Below are 17,435 nucleotides of genomic sequence, written 5' to 3'. Positions count from 1 at the left end.
ACGTGACTCACGGGAAAACCCGGAGTCACGTGACTTGATGACTGGTTTGTAGACGGGAACTGTATAATGAACTGTGACATCATCACCCAATTTACATATCGCCGTCCACAGCCAATACAATTGGAGCACCATTGGACTGTTTTCCAAATATTCATGAGAACCGTATACACTGCCACGAGAGGATGATCATGTAAATGAGAATGTATACAATGACCTGCGCATGCACGGCTATAGAGGCGGTGTATATGTGGCGTATCATACCGTAAATATAGCAGACCACTCAAATGCATTTAACAAAAGCATGATTGCAATCTACCGCGACAGTTCGTCTCACACACATAACAAATGCACTACCATCAAATAGGTTGATGACAACATTTGATTGAAAGGACTGTATTGCGCAATACTGATTACGGTGAAGGACACCGCGGTGCACCGGTTCAAATCCTTTGTTGGAATGTGTACATGCTATGCAATATCGGTCAGCCAAGCAGAAGGCAAATTGCTTCAAGTGGTCATGAGTCGATGCGTGATCAATTTGCATAAAGTTGGCTCGACTGGGTGGTTTCCGACCAATATTTATGAATATTGCATGGTACATAAAGGAAAAATACCCGATTGATGTCCAAATTTGGCTCAAATTGAGTTTGATATTTTATGAATGAATGAATTTTTATGAATTTTTATTAATGGTAGCGCACAGCCTTCTGTACATATCAGCGCTGAACGCATGGTACCATGTATTGTCAACGGCATTATTGGGCATTGATTCACTACGAAACAGTGAAATTCTTGGTTGAAATTACATCAAGTACATGTTTCGGGTTTAAAAAAAAAAATTTGCATGTAAAATGAATATAACATAATTCGAATCAATATTAATTTGGCCTAAATACATTTTTTTAGCAAGATACGGCTTTCGAAAGGAGTGGATACGTGATACGTGCAGTTAGCCTATACCGACGCACACCGACATCGCCTGGCTAATAACTACTTGGTGCACCAGAGATACTAAAATCAATACCCGGGATCGATACACGTGAATGTGCTATGGACGAGTATGATATGAGACGAAAATCTTTGGATACCGGGGTAGAAAATGATGAATATCTCCCGTAAATGATTCGTCTAAAGAAGCCAGATGTGGTTCCTGCACTTGAATATATGTTTTGAATAGATATGATAGTCGTTAGCTAGCGTCTTGAGAAAGAAGCTTGCGTCTTGAACTCAAAAACTGACAATAATTCTGATTTTATATGTGCCGACTATATAGCGCAGTGTATAGGTCAATCGTGGAGGTAGTCTAAAAGCAGATGACATATGGCGTACCATGGTCAATCACACACTAGCGAGGTTAGTCACCGGGCTATTGTCAGTAGCCTTAGTCAGATGTCCTTCGGCCCATTGTGCGTCTCAAAACTATTAAACAGGTCGGAACAAAATAGCCATGCGTGGCGGTGGATTCAACCTACCATGGCGATTTCTGCCATGAAGATATCGGGGCGATGACATTGTGCGACGAGTGTCTGATTATTACGTAGTCAATTCAACACATACGGTGAATGGGAGATGAAATTATTGATTTATATTTAACCGAGAAAATTAATTTTATAGCAAAAAGGAGTATCTCTGAATTGTGCTAATTTCAACATGCATGGATCGACTTTTAGCGCGACTGTGCATAACAAAAGAAGCTGGTCACAAGAGTTCTGAGTGTACAAAGTCGATCAGTCCCGTTGTTGCTATGCATCGCCGATTGGTTCAAATAGCGCCTATGAGTATCCCGTCGTCTGGCACGCAGTGAACCGTGTTATAGCGTGTCATATAACACGGCTAAGAACCAATAAGATTGCATTAGTTCTCTCAAGTGTTTAAGCATTACAAGTACAAACCTTTTCCATCAGCGCTGCAAGCACAGCCCGTCACTCCAGAAGTAGCTCCACCCCAATTAGCCATCTTCTCGCCATTGCGATTGGTCCACCATGTCATCTGCTCATCATTCTTATAGATGGCAGCTCTGGTGCAAGTGTATTGTAAATTTTGAGTACAATCTCCAGATAAACCAACGAGACCTTTAATCTGATCAATGGAAGGCGTGTAGGTAATAGGTACCTGCAGAGATCCGGGAGCTTCCTTATCGGGGCCTTTCACCTTCTGATTCCTTTGTTCTTTGTCATGGTGAACTATTGTCACACCTGCATGTAAAAAAAAATCGAATAAATAAATAAATAAATAAAAAATAAAAATAAAAAATCGAATAAATAAATAAATAAATAAATAAATAAATAAATAAATAAATTTACGCCAAAACGATTGATAAATTTAAGTTTCTTTACACGGTACAATTAGCATCAGTTAAGTATGTTTTGGGTTAAAATCTTAAATCACTGGTATCCAGTTTCTGAAATTCCAAATCTGGTCCAATCTTTCATCATTTTATTGGGGAGGGGGGGGGGGGAATTGCAATATTTTTGTAACGAGGACAGAATGGTATATTATTGAGGTCCATGCTGAACGAACAATGTATATATCAGCATTAATTAGCACAAAATGGATTTTGGCAATTCCTAATAAACAGATAAGACAAGGTATCTTAGTGGCGTACCGTGGCCGCTTAACTCCCCCCGGGTGTGTGTGTGTGTGGGGGGGTTGGGGGGTGGGGTGGGGGAGGTGTTGCATGAAAGGTAAATTTTGCCGCCCCTTCATCAATAGTCTTAAATGATTTGAAAAAGTGAATTGCACAAAAATAAAGTTTCTAGGCGCTAGCGACCTAAAAAATTTAGATGTAGAGTCCCATTTTTTTGCAAAACTTTCATACATTTTTCATTATTCTTCCGCCCTTTTTTCTTTAATTATTCTTATTGCCGCCCATTTTTCTTTCACCGCCCATTCTTTTACCCCGGGGGACTCACGTTTACAAATCCCCCCAATAAACGCGATTGTATCTCACTAAAGGACACCACATGTCACCATAGAAGTCAGTGGCGTAGCGTCATATGGGCACGTTCCCCCAAATCGATCTTAAAATTTAGAAAATTCCATAGGAAAATTGCCGAAAATGGCTTGTTAGAATTAGATTAACATTTCAGCTGTATTGTGATATTTCAGTACTTTAATAATAACAATTTCGCCAACCTACGTTTGGTACACATTAGGTGTTTTTGTTGTACCATTTGTTTTGGGACAGGTTGCACGTAGATAAGGTAAAAGGAAACTTATACTAAATAAAAGAATAAGCATTGTTGCATAAACCAAAAAAGTAATAAGAATAAATGCCCCCCAGTTTGAGTACTTTTTGTTGAATTTGTTTCATGCAAATATTCGGAAATTATCTGAAGAGTTGTTTATGAAATGAGGTCTATTATTTGTGTTTAAATGTGTCAATACTTTTACGGTGCATTAAACATGAATCAGCTGTTTAGAATTATCATCCGGTGTACAGAAATGAAATAGTTGTTAAAATATAGATATATTGAACGTAACGTAATGAAAAATGTAGTTAATAATCGATCACTTTAGAATATATAAAAAATAAAATTAAAAATTAGAAAAATGGAGATGAAAAGAAAGAAAAGAAGAGAACAATATACCGCTAGCATTAGTTTTTTCGGTAAATGTACAACATTTGGCAATTACGTGCTAACATCACTTCATGGCATCCCAGCAAACACATAAATGTTCTTTAATGTGTTTTTTTTTTTCAAAACGTTTTAATAACATTTAAATGTCGGGTTATATAAAGGTCATGAAAACGTTTTTAAAACGCTATTGCAAATATTTTGGGCAAACATTTTTGTAAAATATTTTTCAACCTCAAAATAACATTCTGTTTAGAATGTTTTGTATCAAGTTTTCAAAAAATGTTTTTGGGAAATTATTAAAACGTTTTTACACCCTTTATATAACCAGACATTTAAACGTTTTCTGTAAAACATTTTGTGCTTGCTGGGATTTGCGCACTACTTTCTCCTCGTATGGTTTCAAGCGAAGCAATGGGCTATTCCATTTGAAATCCATACTACCCCTGTGGAAGAATTTGGACATATGTTCCACAGAGGGAGTATGAATTTCAAATGGAATGAACACATAGGTGTTTTGAAACTCACCCTCATTGTGTGGAAGATTCAGGTTGAACCTTTCTCAGAGGGTGTATGAAGTTCAAATGGAGCTGTGTAGGCTCCCCTAATGTAAATTTCATACTCCCCTGTATAAGATATTTCCAAAATCTTCCACAGGGATAGTGTGGATTTCAAATGGAATAGCCCACTGAAGGAGTATACACTAGGATCCACAACATGATCATCTATCAGGGGCCCAGTTCTGTAACTCCAATACATTTGCACATTCATTGAATGACCTTTGAAAATTTGGGTACAAAAACTCATACTCTGCAACTTGAGGTCAAATTGTGCACTATGATTGTTTAATTGAGGTTATTGGACTATGCCTTTGGAGTGAAGCCATTGGGTTCCATAGTGATAGAAGCAGAAGAAGAACAGGTGGTATTCTCACTATTCTGCTCCGAAACAGAAATGAAATAGGTGTTGAAACATACACATTACCAATTTTTCTAACGTCATGAAAAATTCAGTTGACAGAAAATCGATCCCTTTAGACTATCAAACAAAACCAAAAAAAAAAAACCACCCAAAAACATTATTTACTTCACTTATATATTAAATGCTGAGGAAACGATTAAGCATCAGTAATGATCTCCTTACTTCTGTACTTGCGTAACTACTCCCTTTCAATAATGGCCATTATTCCTAAACCGTTGATTGTATACATATTTGAAATATGCAGTCGAAGCAGCATTTATTTTTGTGCATTATGACACCTCGTTTGTTCAAATGGTTCCAATATTGATGTCGCAGCGTACGTTTTAATGAAAATAACCCAAGATTTGAAAGTTGCAGCAAAATTCTATTGCCTTGTATTCGGTATCCATTGAAGGAATTCTTATTAGCTCTCATTGGAATATTTTTTTTTTGTTTCATGCTTTGGTGGGTATCAAAACATGTGATGGTCAATAACAATTGTCATTATTCACATGAGTGATCATTATTCACGTAATGTCAAATTGAAACATGAAGATTTCAATATTGTTTTCTGACTAACAAGGTCCTAAATGGCCTACAATTGCAAGTTGTCAGTGGTTAAGTTTAAGATTCAAAATTTACTAATTGGGAGGTGTTCACAACAGATGTAACCCATGGTCTTCCACTTCTTGTGACCTTCTTGGTCACAGAAAACATTGAACATTGAGTAAACAATGACCACTGATGTAAAAAATGACTGATTATTACATGTTTTGACCTCCTCCAAATTCACGAAACAAGAAGATTATTCCAATGAGCGCAGAAAACATTTCCTTCTATGGACACTGAATACAAAGCAATAGGGCTTTGCTGCATTTTTCAAATCTTGAGTTACTTTCATTTAAATGTATGCTGCGACCATTGCAACAAATAAGGTGTCATAATGTGTAGAAATAAATTCTGCATCGATTGCATATTCCAAATTTGGCTTATGATTAACCGTGGCTATTATTTAAATGTATCAAAACGTAAAAAGGGCCAAAGTTTAAAAAAAATCGTTTCTGTGTGGCTTCTCATTTCCACTGGTAAACGTTGGTTGAAACAAAGTACTATAGGATAATTAGTTAATTCGTGTTTATCGTTAACTATCCCACCGCCTTGGGGTATGCTGAGACAGTTTTCCCGCGACGTCACGATATTGGGTCTTTGATGTAAGCAAACATGTGTACGCATTGTGAAAACACCAAACACTGATCATTTTCTCATCGGTTTTGTCTTCTTACAATACAATACAAGTTTGACTATATCGCCCTCCACTATAAGCAGGCTGCACTCATCACCTGTGTATGTGTGCAATCATATATTGAATACAATACCGCTCTTTTCAAAGATACTAATCTTACAGCGAGTGATCATCATAATATGGTTCAATGCATAGGTACCGCGTGAACGTTGTAGCACAGGGCGATATAGTCAAAAATTATATTCATATACAGTTAATGTAGTTAATCCGATTATTGCGCTACTTCTACAGCGAATATATGGGTATTACATCCAAAATCACAATTTCCAACATTTTAACCAATGTTGATGTTATGTAAGCCTATCCTACATCTTCATTTGAATAGTAGATCTACTGAGTAGGTTTTTGTGGAAAAGGGGTATGCTTTTTAGGGTAAATGCCAGCAATTAATTGATTTTATTTGTTCATAACATCACATTATGCAAATTATTTCTCTACGTGTATAGATTGTCCGCCACACCTGAAATCAATCACTTTCAATATATTATTCAAATTTATCTTTATTTATCGATCACCAAATCGTGGCGAGATGGAATCAAGCGCAGAATTGTATATTTTTCTTTCGACAAATGAAATAAATAAATTGCATGTGTTTTTCTTGCTTTGTTTTGTTGATACGTCCGTAATTAATGATTTAATTGCTTTATTTACATCATTACATTGTTCCATTTCTTAAAAACTATTGTAACATTAATTCTAACATTGTAGCATTGTAACATTAATTCTATATATCAGCATTATTGGTTGACGCCTTTTTGTTGAGGAATTGGTATGACACACCATCTGGAACTTTGTTGCAGTAATTTGGTTGTATGATAATCATCTGAGCACAGTATTGAATAATTTAACTTAAATTTGACCGTTTTAATAACATTAACTGTCGGATTATATAAAGGTCATGAAAACGTTTTTAAAACGCTTCATATGAAGAAGCATTACAATAACATTTTAACAACGTGGTCAATATGTTATTGTAAAATATTTGTGTGCAAACATTTTTGCACAAATATTTTTTGTCAATACTTAAAATAACATTATTTTGGAATGTTTTGGATGAAGTTTTCAAAAATGTTTTAGAATGTTATTAAAATATTATATATCCTATATATCCCGAAATATTCTCTATTAAACGCTTTCTGTTTACTGGAATTATGCTATAAGGTAAAATCGATATACACATGTCACACCACAGCATACCACCCTACTCACACCTTACTCAACAAGCACCATTTCCTACACCCCACCCCTTCGTCCCAACATCCACACCCACACACAGCCCGGTCAACAAACAATGTTAACCCCATAAGAAATACCTGCCGATTGGCTAAAAAGAAGTTTTCATTAAACAATTGGACCAATCAGCAACATTGTTAGAATAATTTCACCAAAAAAAAAAAAATGGGGTGAATTATTTGCAAAGCTCCATTCTGATTGGCGATTAAAATAAAGATATCATGTAATTGACCAAGCAGAGGCAATGTTAGGTCGGCAGGTAGTGCTCAGGGGGTTAACACACATAGAAAAAAATAGGCAAAGAGCATGAACTTACCATTTTCCAGGTCGCATTCGACAAGGAAAGGCTCTTCGCCATTGTTTTTACCATCTGGATCGATCATAAATTCACCGGAAGCCGTAAAACCTGCCGCCCTGAGATCCGCACATGATCTGGGCACTAAAAATGACATGTAGAATAAGGATTAAGCACAAATTATAATAACGCATTTTTGTTGCTTAATTCGCCAGCCAAGTGGTATCTCCTTGGCAACTGGATCACGCACCTTTTGGAATTGGTAGTACATGTCATAGACTTTGTGTTGCGATCATTTCGATCGTGGTACAGAACTCTAAAGCGTGATCCAGTTGACATACACATTTACACTTCGCTGGCGAATAGCCAGAAGCTATTGGGATCTAACAAATAAGGTGTGTAGTATATTGTTTTCCTTTACAAAGAACAGTGGTTGCAGAAATTGATAGTAGCAATTAATTGTTTTAGGATCAAAACAGTATGTCTTATAAACAAAAATATGCTATAATTAAAATAAAGGATAATTAGTAATTTAACGGATATTCTTCAAGCGACCCACAATATTCACTTAAAAGTATCACTGAACAGAATAAAGATTCTTGAAGACGAGCGCATTTTGTTTTTGGAGCAAATTGGGGTAATAAAATAAATGACAAAATTGTTAAAAAGGTTTTTTTCCGTACCTTTTGTTTTACAAGCAATAAAATCAATAAATCATATGAAAATCATATTATGATTCGCCATAAACTTTTCATATTTAACCCACTCTGCACTGATTTGACATTAAATATTTGTGATTTTGAGGTATGTGTTACCATAAATCGTAAAAATAAAAAATAAATGAAAAACCGCATACCGCATTTTCCTTTTTCAGACCAGCTGCGAGAAAACAAACTATTTTTAAAGCCTTATATACGTAACTTTGTCCGGTTCAAATAATGTTATTTTTAGTAATAGTGGCCTGCATAACCCTTTATGGGTGCATTCAATTAGAATTATAAATTGGGCTCTTCCAATTAAAATCCACACTGCCCCTGTGGAAGATTTTGGAAATATCTACCACAGGGGGAGTATGAGTTTCAAATGGAATGAGCACATTAGGCAGCTCCATTTGAAACTCTCCCTCTGTAAAAAAATTCAGGTTGAATCTTCCTCAGAGGGTGTATGAAATTCAGATGGAGCTGCCTATTGCGCTCATTCCATTTGAAATTCAAATTCCCCATGTGGAAGATATTTCCAAAATCTTCCACAGAGGGAGTGTGGATTTTAATTGGAAGAGCCCATTGTATGTTGCCGTTGTTGTTGTTTTCATAATGATAAGGGATGGTGTATCTGCATGAAGGCGCGTAGTACGTGGAGTGCGCGCCCGTGTATTGTATAAAATCAATGCCCTCTGGTAGTTTTCTAACGTGTGCTTTGATTGGTTCTCGCTAAGATTGTATGAAACACATTTAATACCCTTTCAGTGTGATTTTTTCAGAGTCATAGCTTCCAACCATAAACAAGACTAACACAAAAATCCACACGGTTATCAATGTGTCAATATTAAAAACGTCCAAACACTGCTTCAATCTCACCCTCAAACGAAATACCTGATTTGGTAAACACGCACCCTGAAACGAAATCTTTGAATTCTTATCTGTCGATAATTAATGTATTTGGCTCTAAGTTAACACGTGATATTCGGACCATAGGAGATTAATACTCAGGTACATCAACATGTTCTGAAATGTGGCGGAGTCATACGTTTTTTCAAAAGTGGAGTTTGGTGTTTGAGGAGCGTGACGGAGGAGGTGTCTGAGGGGATGTTTCCCCTAAGTAATTGGAATTGTTTTTAAAATGAAGCCCCAATTAAAGCCATTTGGTGCACATTTTTTTGTTATAGAAGCATAGACCTCAAAATATAGTCTATTAGACTTACGCAATGCATGGGGTACCTGAGGATGATATTGGAACAAGTTGGAACATTTTTCAAAATGACACCACAATTGAAGCTATTTGGTACACATATTTACTTATTTTGTTACAGAGGCACAAACCTCATAGTCTAATAGACTTACGCGATGCATGGGGTGCCCAAGGCCATTTGGTACACATACACTAAAGTAATATTCAGATTTCCTTTGACAGCATAACCATCGCGTATACGCGCGCGACGTCAAGCGCGTGCATTGGACCTTGTGCAAAATAATACGCGCTGGACAGCTAGCAGTACGCTTAATTTGTAAAAGGAAATCTGAATTTATTACTTTATTGCTGGTTACAGTAGCACATACCTCAAAATGTGGTCTAATATAGACTACAATGAGGCGCTTGCAAGGGCTTGTATACTTTATGACTAAAGTTATCAGAATGTATGTGTTGACATTGTGTCTCACATCTTAAGACGTGAATATAGATATAAAGTCTGAGGGGAAGTGCCAGTGAGAAAATAGAATTTTTTCAAAATGAAGCCCCAATTGAAACCAGTTGGTGTATAGTTTTATTATTCAGGTCATTGTAGGACAGATCTAAAAATGTAGTCTAATAGACTTGGGCGATGCACTTGGTGGATATGCCTCTGAGATTTTAACACATTTTAAAAAATGACTCCACAATTGAAGACATTTGGTACACATTTACACTATTCATGGGTATAGTAAGGACATACTTCAAATGTGGTCTAATGTTTATAGCGTATTTTATGATTAAATTGCCAAAATATGTTTGCAGCATTTGATATTGTGTATTCATCTAAAGACGCGCATGTTCATACCGTCCATTGCATCCTAGACCTTTTGCATTATTTGAGGCAACCATTAACAAACATATTACCAAAATCAACTCCATTATGTGTCAATATCACACTCAAGTATCGGCTCAACCCGGGGCCACAACTCGGTATTATGACATCCTAAAAAAACCTTCAACAACTTTAAGGCACAACATTTAATTTGGTCCCATGGCACTATCGGTGCCCTGATTGGAACCAATAAATCTTTTTATTGCACCCTGAACATTTGAATAGTGCTTTCGATTTTAATTTATATTAATGACTCTAACACTATACAAATATTAATTATTATGCTAAATACAATTTATTACAGCACGAGGGTATGAAAAAAGAGTCATCGGTACCTAATCGGACTTCGATAGTGCTATTGGACGAAATAAGATGCGGTGCCTAACCTGATTTATGTGTTACATATCGATAATGTATTTGTCTGTAACATGAGATTTCGGAATTTAAAGAGGTTAGTACCTACCGTTACATCCTAGGCCCTCGGCATTGGTTGAGACAACCATAAACAGGACTAATAACAAGATCCGTTCCATTGTCGATGTGTGAGTTACACACTCCGAAACACTCCCACGAACCGACTCCTCTGCTTTACCGGGGTAATGTCTTACTCCCAATGTTGTATTAGACCAAACTGAAACAATGAATATGTTATCAAATTTCTGATTGCTGAAGTGGACAGGGAAGAGAAAGGAAGGAAGGGGAAGGTGAAGAGGAAGAAGAGGGAAGGGAGGGGAAGGAACGGAATGGGACGGGAAGGGAAGGGGATTGAAGGGAGTGGAAGGAAAAACATCTTAAAAGCTATTTTCTAAAAACTGAAAACTGAAACATTGAAACTAAACATGCTAAAGAAAGTATATAATATGAGAAAAGCAACACGCACATTTAAAAATAGCAATTAAAATTAGATTAAAAAGCCTAAAAGAATTATGATTTTTATTGATACATGTAACCGCTTTAGGCTTATCAGATTATCTGTAAAAGCAGGGATAGCATTTTACATTGTTATCAAACGTTCGAAAAGTAACACATATTACTTGAAAGGAACACATTGAACTAATTTGGAGAAAAAGGAAAAAGATCCAGATCCATTTTACTTCCAAATGTTTGAACAGTAGCTTATTTCATAAATTGAGAACCCCGAAAATTTCGTGTTGAGTTTTAACTCTATTTTCCCCCATAAAACTTTCTTTTAAACACAAACACCGAAAAAGCAATGTGGTACTTACTTAAATGCTCCAACACCAAAGCAAAATATACTTGTCAGCCGCACCCCGGCACGGACGAGGAAATGAAAACTGATTTTGCTTACACGTATATGGAGTCACCTGTATTCAATAAAGGTGTTATTTATCAATAAAGCATTATTGACGGGTTCAAGTCTTACCTATTGTAGGTAAACGTCGGTCGAGGTCTAATGCATTAAAATATTTAAAACAAAAGATCAATGAATGTTGATACTATTGGTGCATATCAATTATATATAACAAAGTAACACAGATGTTGCACACACCTTTCGAGGCCTTACTCGAGTTCAGTTTTCATCACGTGATGTTTTTCAACTCAGTAGACCACTTTGGTAATTCCCGGAAGGCTTTGAAATTAAACCTGTGATTACGTCATCGACAACACGCACATGGTTTCTGCGCTGTTCAACGTGCACAATGACCGTCTGCGCATCGACTATAGGTTTCTCCGCAAAGGATTGTGGGATTTTTGGTAATCTTTGGTAGTTTTAGGTTATCTGGCAATACGAATTTTACTTTGCGTTTAAGGTCAATACAGTTTCAGGTATTTTTGGAGAAATGTTCTTTTTGTTTTTCCTATGGCTTTGTTTAATCCATTATTGCTTGATTTCATACAGATATTTCGAGAGAAAAACAAACTAGGCCGCATCATGATACAAAAGACATGTTAAAATGAGTTATGGAGAGCCTTTTAAACTAGCTTCCTTGTTTCATAATATTTTCAGTTGTAACCTGCAAGTGGGTATATTACATGCATACAATGTTGAGATGAGTATACCGGGATCATTCACTCATTAAAACTTCTATTAGAAAGTTTGTGTATATTCTTATTGGTATTATGTTTGCCGAAAAAAATAGTTAAATGAGCATCTTGCGTCCTTGATATATAATGATTTATTTCATTTCATTCTTATTTAACCTGGGTTAAAACCATATTGTAACATTTGCTGAGGAGGACGCTCGAAATAATTTTTCAATATTCTGTGTTTTTCTGCAAAAAATCAAGACTTTATGTGTTGTAGTTTTGTCAAGATCAAGATTTTGAATAAACCGTCTTAATAAGACGGTTACTATTACGATGGAAATATTTGTCGAACGCGTATGCGGTGTTCATCCCCACAGTACGTATATAGCGTGGGGACGGTACACACCCATCAAAGGACAGTACCGTAGCACCACCGACGGAGTGACACCAATTCCAATTTTATTTGCTTTATCTCAGTTGTTCGGCTCAAAATTAAAAGGAGACATATCTGAGAACATATTATGGAAACGAAATACCAATCTATTTTTATGGAAATGTTACAATATGGCTTGAAGGTGGTACTACACCCCTTGATAAATGTGTGACTATTTATGCATTTTTCCTCTAAAAATAATAACACGCTGGTAACAAAAGTTATGTATTTTATAGGGGCAAGGAATCCAGTTACTACACTGGAATTTCAGTTACTCAAGATAAGCGGTACGTTATTTATGATAAGAAAAGAGGTACCGCTAGAATATACCTCATTTCTTTCCTTGCCCCTATATACATAACTTTTGTTACCAATGTGTAATTATTTTTTGAGAAAAATGCTAACTTTTATGCAAAGTTTATTGCACTACAAATGCTTGACATACTGACCTGAGTAGAGACAACCCTTTTTCAATCAATTTACCAACATGGGCAGATTGGACACAGGCCGGTAGAGCAGGTGTTTGTCAAGGAACACTTTTTTCAGCATAGGCGTGATATGGTAGCCCTACGAAGATAAAGTTGGTTAAAGTAGGGAGAAAGATAATGGAGATGTTTCTTTAACAATCAGGTCGGAAGGGGGTCTAGGTCACATGACTTGGCGGGCCGCTGCGTTATTATTTTTGATAACTCTTTTTCAGCATCAAATTAGTCAAGAAATCCCTCCCATGTGCTTGATGTATATAGTACAGTGGAAAGTAGTATTTGATGAGGTAGTATGGACAACATAAATATAGCACGAATTGTTTTCACTTTAACAATGAAATATATATTTACAGAAATCATTAGCTAATGTAGTTGGAGAGCTACTATCTGGAAGGTCACATGAGTTCTTATTCAAAAGAGCATTTACAGTCTTATACATGTCTTTAGTATTGTAATTAAGTAACATTTCATTATCAGACAGTATAAATTAACTTTGTAGCTTACTATATTATATGTGATGCGATCAAGCAAAATGAGTCGGAAATATTAAATTTTCAGTTTCTTATAGGATAGTAAAAAGCATTTACAAAGCTGGATTTTGCAGAAAACCCCATTGAAATTGATCAACCAGTTCCAAAGATATGAACAATTAAAGATTTTCCAACACAACAGGAAACAACAGGGAATATTGCCTTTGTTTGGCTATATCTCAAAATTAAAATTTCCGAGTTCCGACTGATTTTGCTTGATCGCATCACACATATATATATATATCCGAATTGACATTGTTCATGCATTTATTCATAATGCAGTTTTATTTGCGTGGCAGCTGCCATGTAAGTCACAAAATTTACACCCACCAGAAGGCTTAGTTATTTCTGGTCGTTAAAACCGAAGCACGCACATTTGTCATTTAAAAGGGCATTTCGTGATCCACAGCATCATCCCCACTTTTCTCAAAAAAGTTGAGATTTTATATCACTGGAAACCTCTGGCTACATAATGTTTATGTACAAGACATTTCCTGCAGATTAATTCGTTTAGCAAAGATATCGTGAAATTTGAATTTCGTTCTGGTATACCTGAACGAAATTACAACACATTGTCTATGGAGCAGTGTAATATACACATAATCATGCATAACTCGCAAACGCAAAATCGGAATCAACTGAAATCTTGGGAATAAGCTTTTTTTGTGGATATCTACTGAAAAATATCATAAAAAGGGGATGATAGGATCACGAAATCCTCCTTTAACGAGTTATATTTTACCAATACGGAATGGTAAAATTCGACTCCTATTCAGCTCATCGCTTTCCAAAATACATGTTTTTATTTTGTGTTACTGTAGTGCTCACTTTAGAAAATGGGATAATGAAAAGTCTCGGCGTGTTATTACCTTCACTACGCGAACAGTTTGTCACACAAACATGGATCATTGGACTGACAATTTCTCTAATTCCCGGCATCGGTAGTTTTTCATGTAAGTGAATATAATCATACTCGAATAATAATTTAAAAAGAGCAGTTTTCATGCGTTCTCCAAGTACGAGGATATCAAGCATCAACCAACATTTGAAATGCTTATATTTATAATCAATTTCTTGTCAGTCATTGTGACAAGAACGTTTCGAGTAAGGTTACAAAGCTGTCTTTTGGTCTTATTTTCAGGTTTACTATTGCCAGGTTTGCGACGGTCCGGTATTATAGATCCCGGATACACGATAATCTTTGCAGGAAGTGTGGCCGGTATGGGATTAATACTGGCTTCGCTATGTCAACATTTAGCTGGTTTGGTAATTGCGATAGCAATGCAAAGTAAGATTAGTCAACTGATTTTTTTTCACATTTTTTTCAAACAATATTTAAAAATGCAACAATGATGTTGGAGAAGCAATTGAAGACCTGAGCGCAAGAAGACCGTAGTCCACTTGGCCCCTCAATATGTATACACTCAAGTTGTGTATAGTTTCGTATGGTTTGGTAATGTTTTATACATGTCCAGGGGCCAAAACGAATCTTTCACAACCTTTCATGATGTTTTCACCCTGGAACATGAATTAAACATTATAAAACCCTAAGAAACTATACGTAACTTTAGTGTATACATGTTGAGGGACCAAGTGGACTTACGTCTTCTTGTGCTCAGGTCTTCAATTGAAGAGATGAATAAAATCCAGATAACAACAATAACGAAATTCGGAGACGGAGATAATCTGGTTCAGAGAAGAAGCTTGACTGCTCCTATGTATGTATTTATTGAGAACAATGCACAGCGTCATCATCCATATATCTTCGTGTCAAAAATTGCCGTGATAGTACGGCGAATCCTCTCGTTTTTCAATAGCTACGCATGGCGATTTTGTTCGAGATAGGCCGAGCGACTCAGGCTAAGCATAGTACGACTATCATGTGAGATACCACCAAGTTCTATTCTACAAATTATTACGATTTGCGCATGCTCTAGTATCCCATATGGTGTTGCTATTACAAGGAAATTCGATTTGTTTTGAGGTAAACCCCAGGTTTTGTTTTTAATACACTAACTTGAAATTAAATACACTAAATTAGCGGCCATTGCTGTTGGCTCTGGATACATTTTTACTGCATTTTTGGCGTAACGATTTTTAAATCGTAAGTTAAAAATGTGATATATTTAATTTTGAGAATTACAATTATATAAAGGAACACAAATAGCCCATTCACCTAAAATTAAGGTGCTTGTATTGAATATTCGATCACACGTGTATTTCACAATGCATATGTAAACTTTCTTTATCTATGTCAACAATAGAATATTGATTTCACCCACGGAGTATGGAGCTATGAAAAAATATTTATAATATAGGGTGTTGACACTGTGCAATGGTTAGAGACAATACCCTTACGTTATATGGGTCTACTCTGTAAAAACTTGACCGTACTTTTTTCGGTAGAATAGCAACCAAGTTGTCAGCATTCTACCGTAAAAACCATAATTTCACCAAGTATTTCACCGTATAATAAGCATATGTACCGTATAATTACCGTAAAATACGATAAATGCCCATAATCTTGTATAAAATACGGTAGAAAGCATGTATATTTTACGGTAATACCTGGCAACTGTAACCTGGCAACCGTAACTATACACTGTATATTATACAAAATAGCATAAACACAATTGAAACACTATTTAAAAAATTGGAAGCTTTTGATAAAAAAAATAGAACAAAGTGTAACATTTTAATTTTAAAAATTGAATTGTTACTACAAATCTACTAAACCAAATGAATCTGTTTCATATTAAAAATGCAACAATTCCTTGGACCCGCCTCTTATGGAACACCCTGTACTCTATACGCTGGCGAAGTTACGTAATATTCGGATTAACTACCATAGCAATAGGTCAAAACAATTTTTGAATATACCGCGCTGCACTGGTACGTTCACGCGGTACCTCTGCATTGAACCATATCATGCTGATCACTTGCACCTGTAAATTAGTATCTTTGAAAAGACCAGTATTGTATTCAATCTATGATTGCAGACATACACGGGTGATTAGTTCAACCTGCTTGTAGTGCAGCGCGATATGTTCAAAATTGTTTTGACCTATTGCTATGGTAGTTAATCCGATTAATTACGTAACTTCTCCAGCGTATATGTTCATGCCTTTCCAGTCCCCGTTGCGACTCTCGGTTCTCTAACAAGATTTATGAGCTAAAAGGATTAACATTCCTCGGGGTTTTGTTCACTCTGATATTTTGTCTTCGCGGCAATTGACCTGCATGCGGTTGATGAAAGGAGATAATCTACACACAATAAGGTACTTCGACCTATAAACTGGATTTTAATCTTTTCTTTACAACTTTGTTAAAAAATACAGGTTTTCTGGCTATATCAAAAGTCATAGCTCTTGGAGTACTACCAGATTACTTCAATGATGATACAATTAATACGGCAAATTCCATTGCCACCTGTGGAATGTCAATTGGTGTTATGGCTCTACCACCATTTACCCAGCTCCTATTGGACACATATGGATGGCGTGGTGCTTTGTGGATACTTGGGGCTGTAACATTCCATTCCGTGGTCTGTGGAGACTTAATTAAGTATCATCAAAGACTAAGGCTGACGATTGCAACGGAATATTGCCAAATTAGTGATAGCCATATTGAATCTGATGAAACAGCGCAGAGCAACAAGAGGGTATCGCTGATGAAGCGAATTACAACATTCATAAGTAATATGTTTAACATGGAATTATTGAAAAATATAACCTTCGATAATGTACTCGTTCTATCTGCCACTTTTGGGTGGAGTTACGCTAGTTGGCTAATATACCTTGTCCCTGATGCAGAGGACAAAGGAATAGCTCCAATAACAGCTTCATTC

The 17,435-nt window shown here is 36.1% G+C and overlaps 1 protein-coding gene across 1 annotated transcript in view; it reads right to left on the bottom strand.

Moving 5' to 3' along the window:
- LOC140145183 (uncharacterized) overlaps positions 1 to 11,449 on the bottom strand; it is a 34,437-nt gene extending 22,988 nt beyond the window's left edge. The window contains exons 1-4 of the mRNA XM_072166957.1: positions 11,378 to 11,449; positions 10,615 to 10,782; positions 7,391 to 7,513; positions 1,893 to 2,195 (exon numbers count right to left, since the gene is read on the bottom strand). Of these exons, the coding sequence (XP_072023058.1) occupies positions 1,893 to 2,195; positions 7,391 to 7,513; positions 10,615 to 10,684 (496 nt within the window). The 5' untranslated portion in view covers positions 10,685 to 10,782; positions 11,378 to 11,449. The remainder of the gene's footprint in view (positions 1 to 1,892; positions 2,196 to 7,390; positions 7,514 to 10,614; positions 10,783 to 11,377) is intronic.
- Positions 11,450 to 17,435: the final 5,986 nt, after the last annotated feature.

The sequence above is a fragment of the Amphiura filiformis genome, unplaced genomic scaffold (genome assembly GCF_039555335.1).
Source record: "Amphiura filiformis unplaced genomic scaffold, Afil_fr2py scaffold_165, whole genome shotgun sequence".
Lineage (NCBI taxonomy): Eukaryota > Metazoa > Echinodermata > Ophiuroidea > Amphilepidida > Amphiuridae > Amphiura > Amphiura filiformis.
Note: the sequence above shows the minus strand (reverse complement) of the source record. Positions and strands in the feature narration are given on the sequence as shown.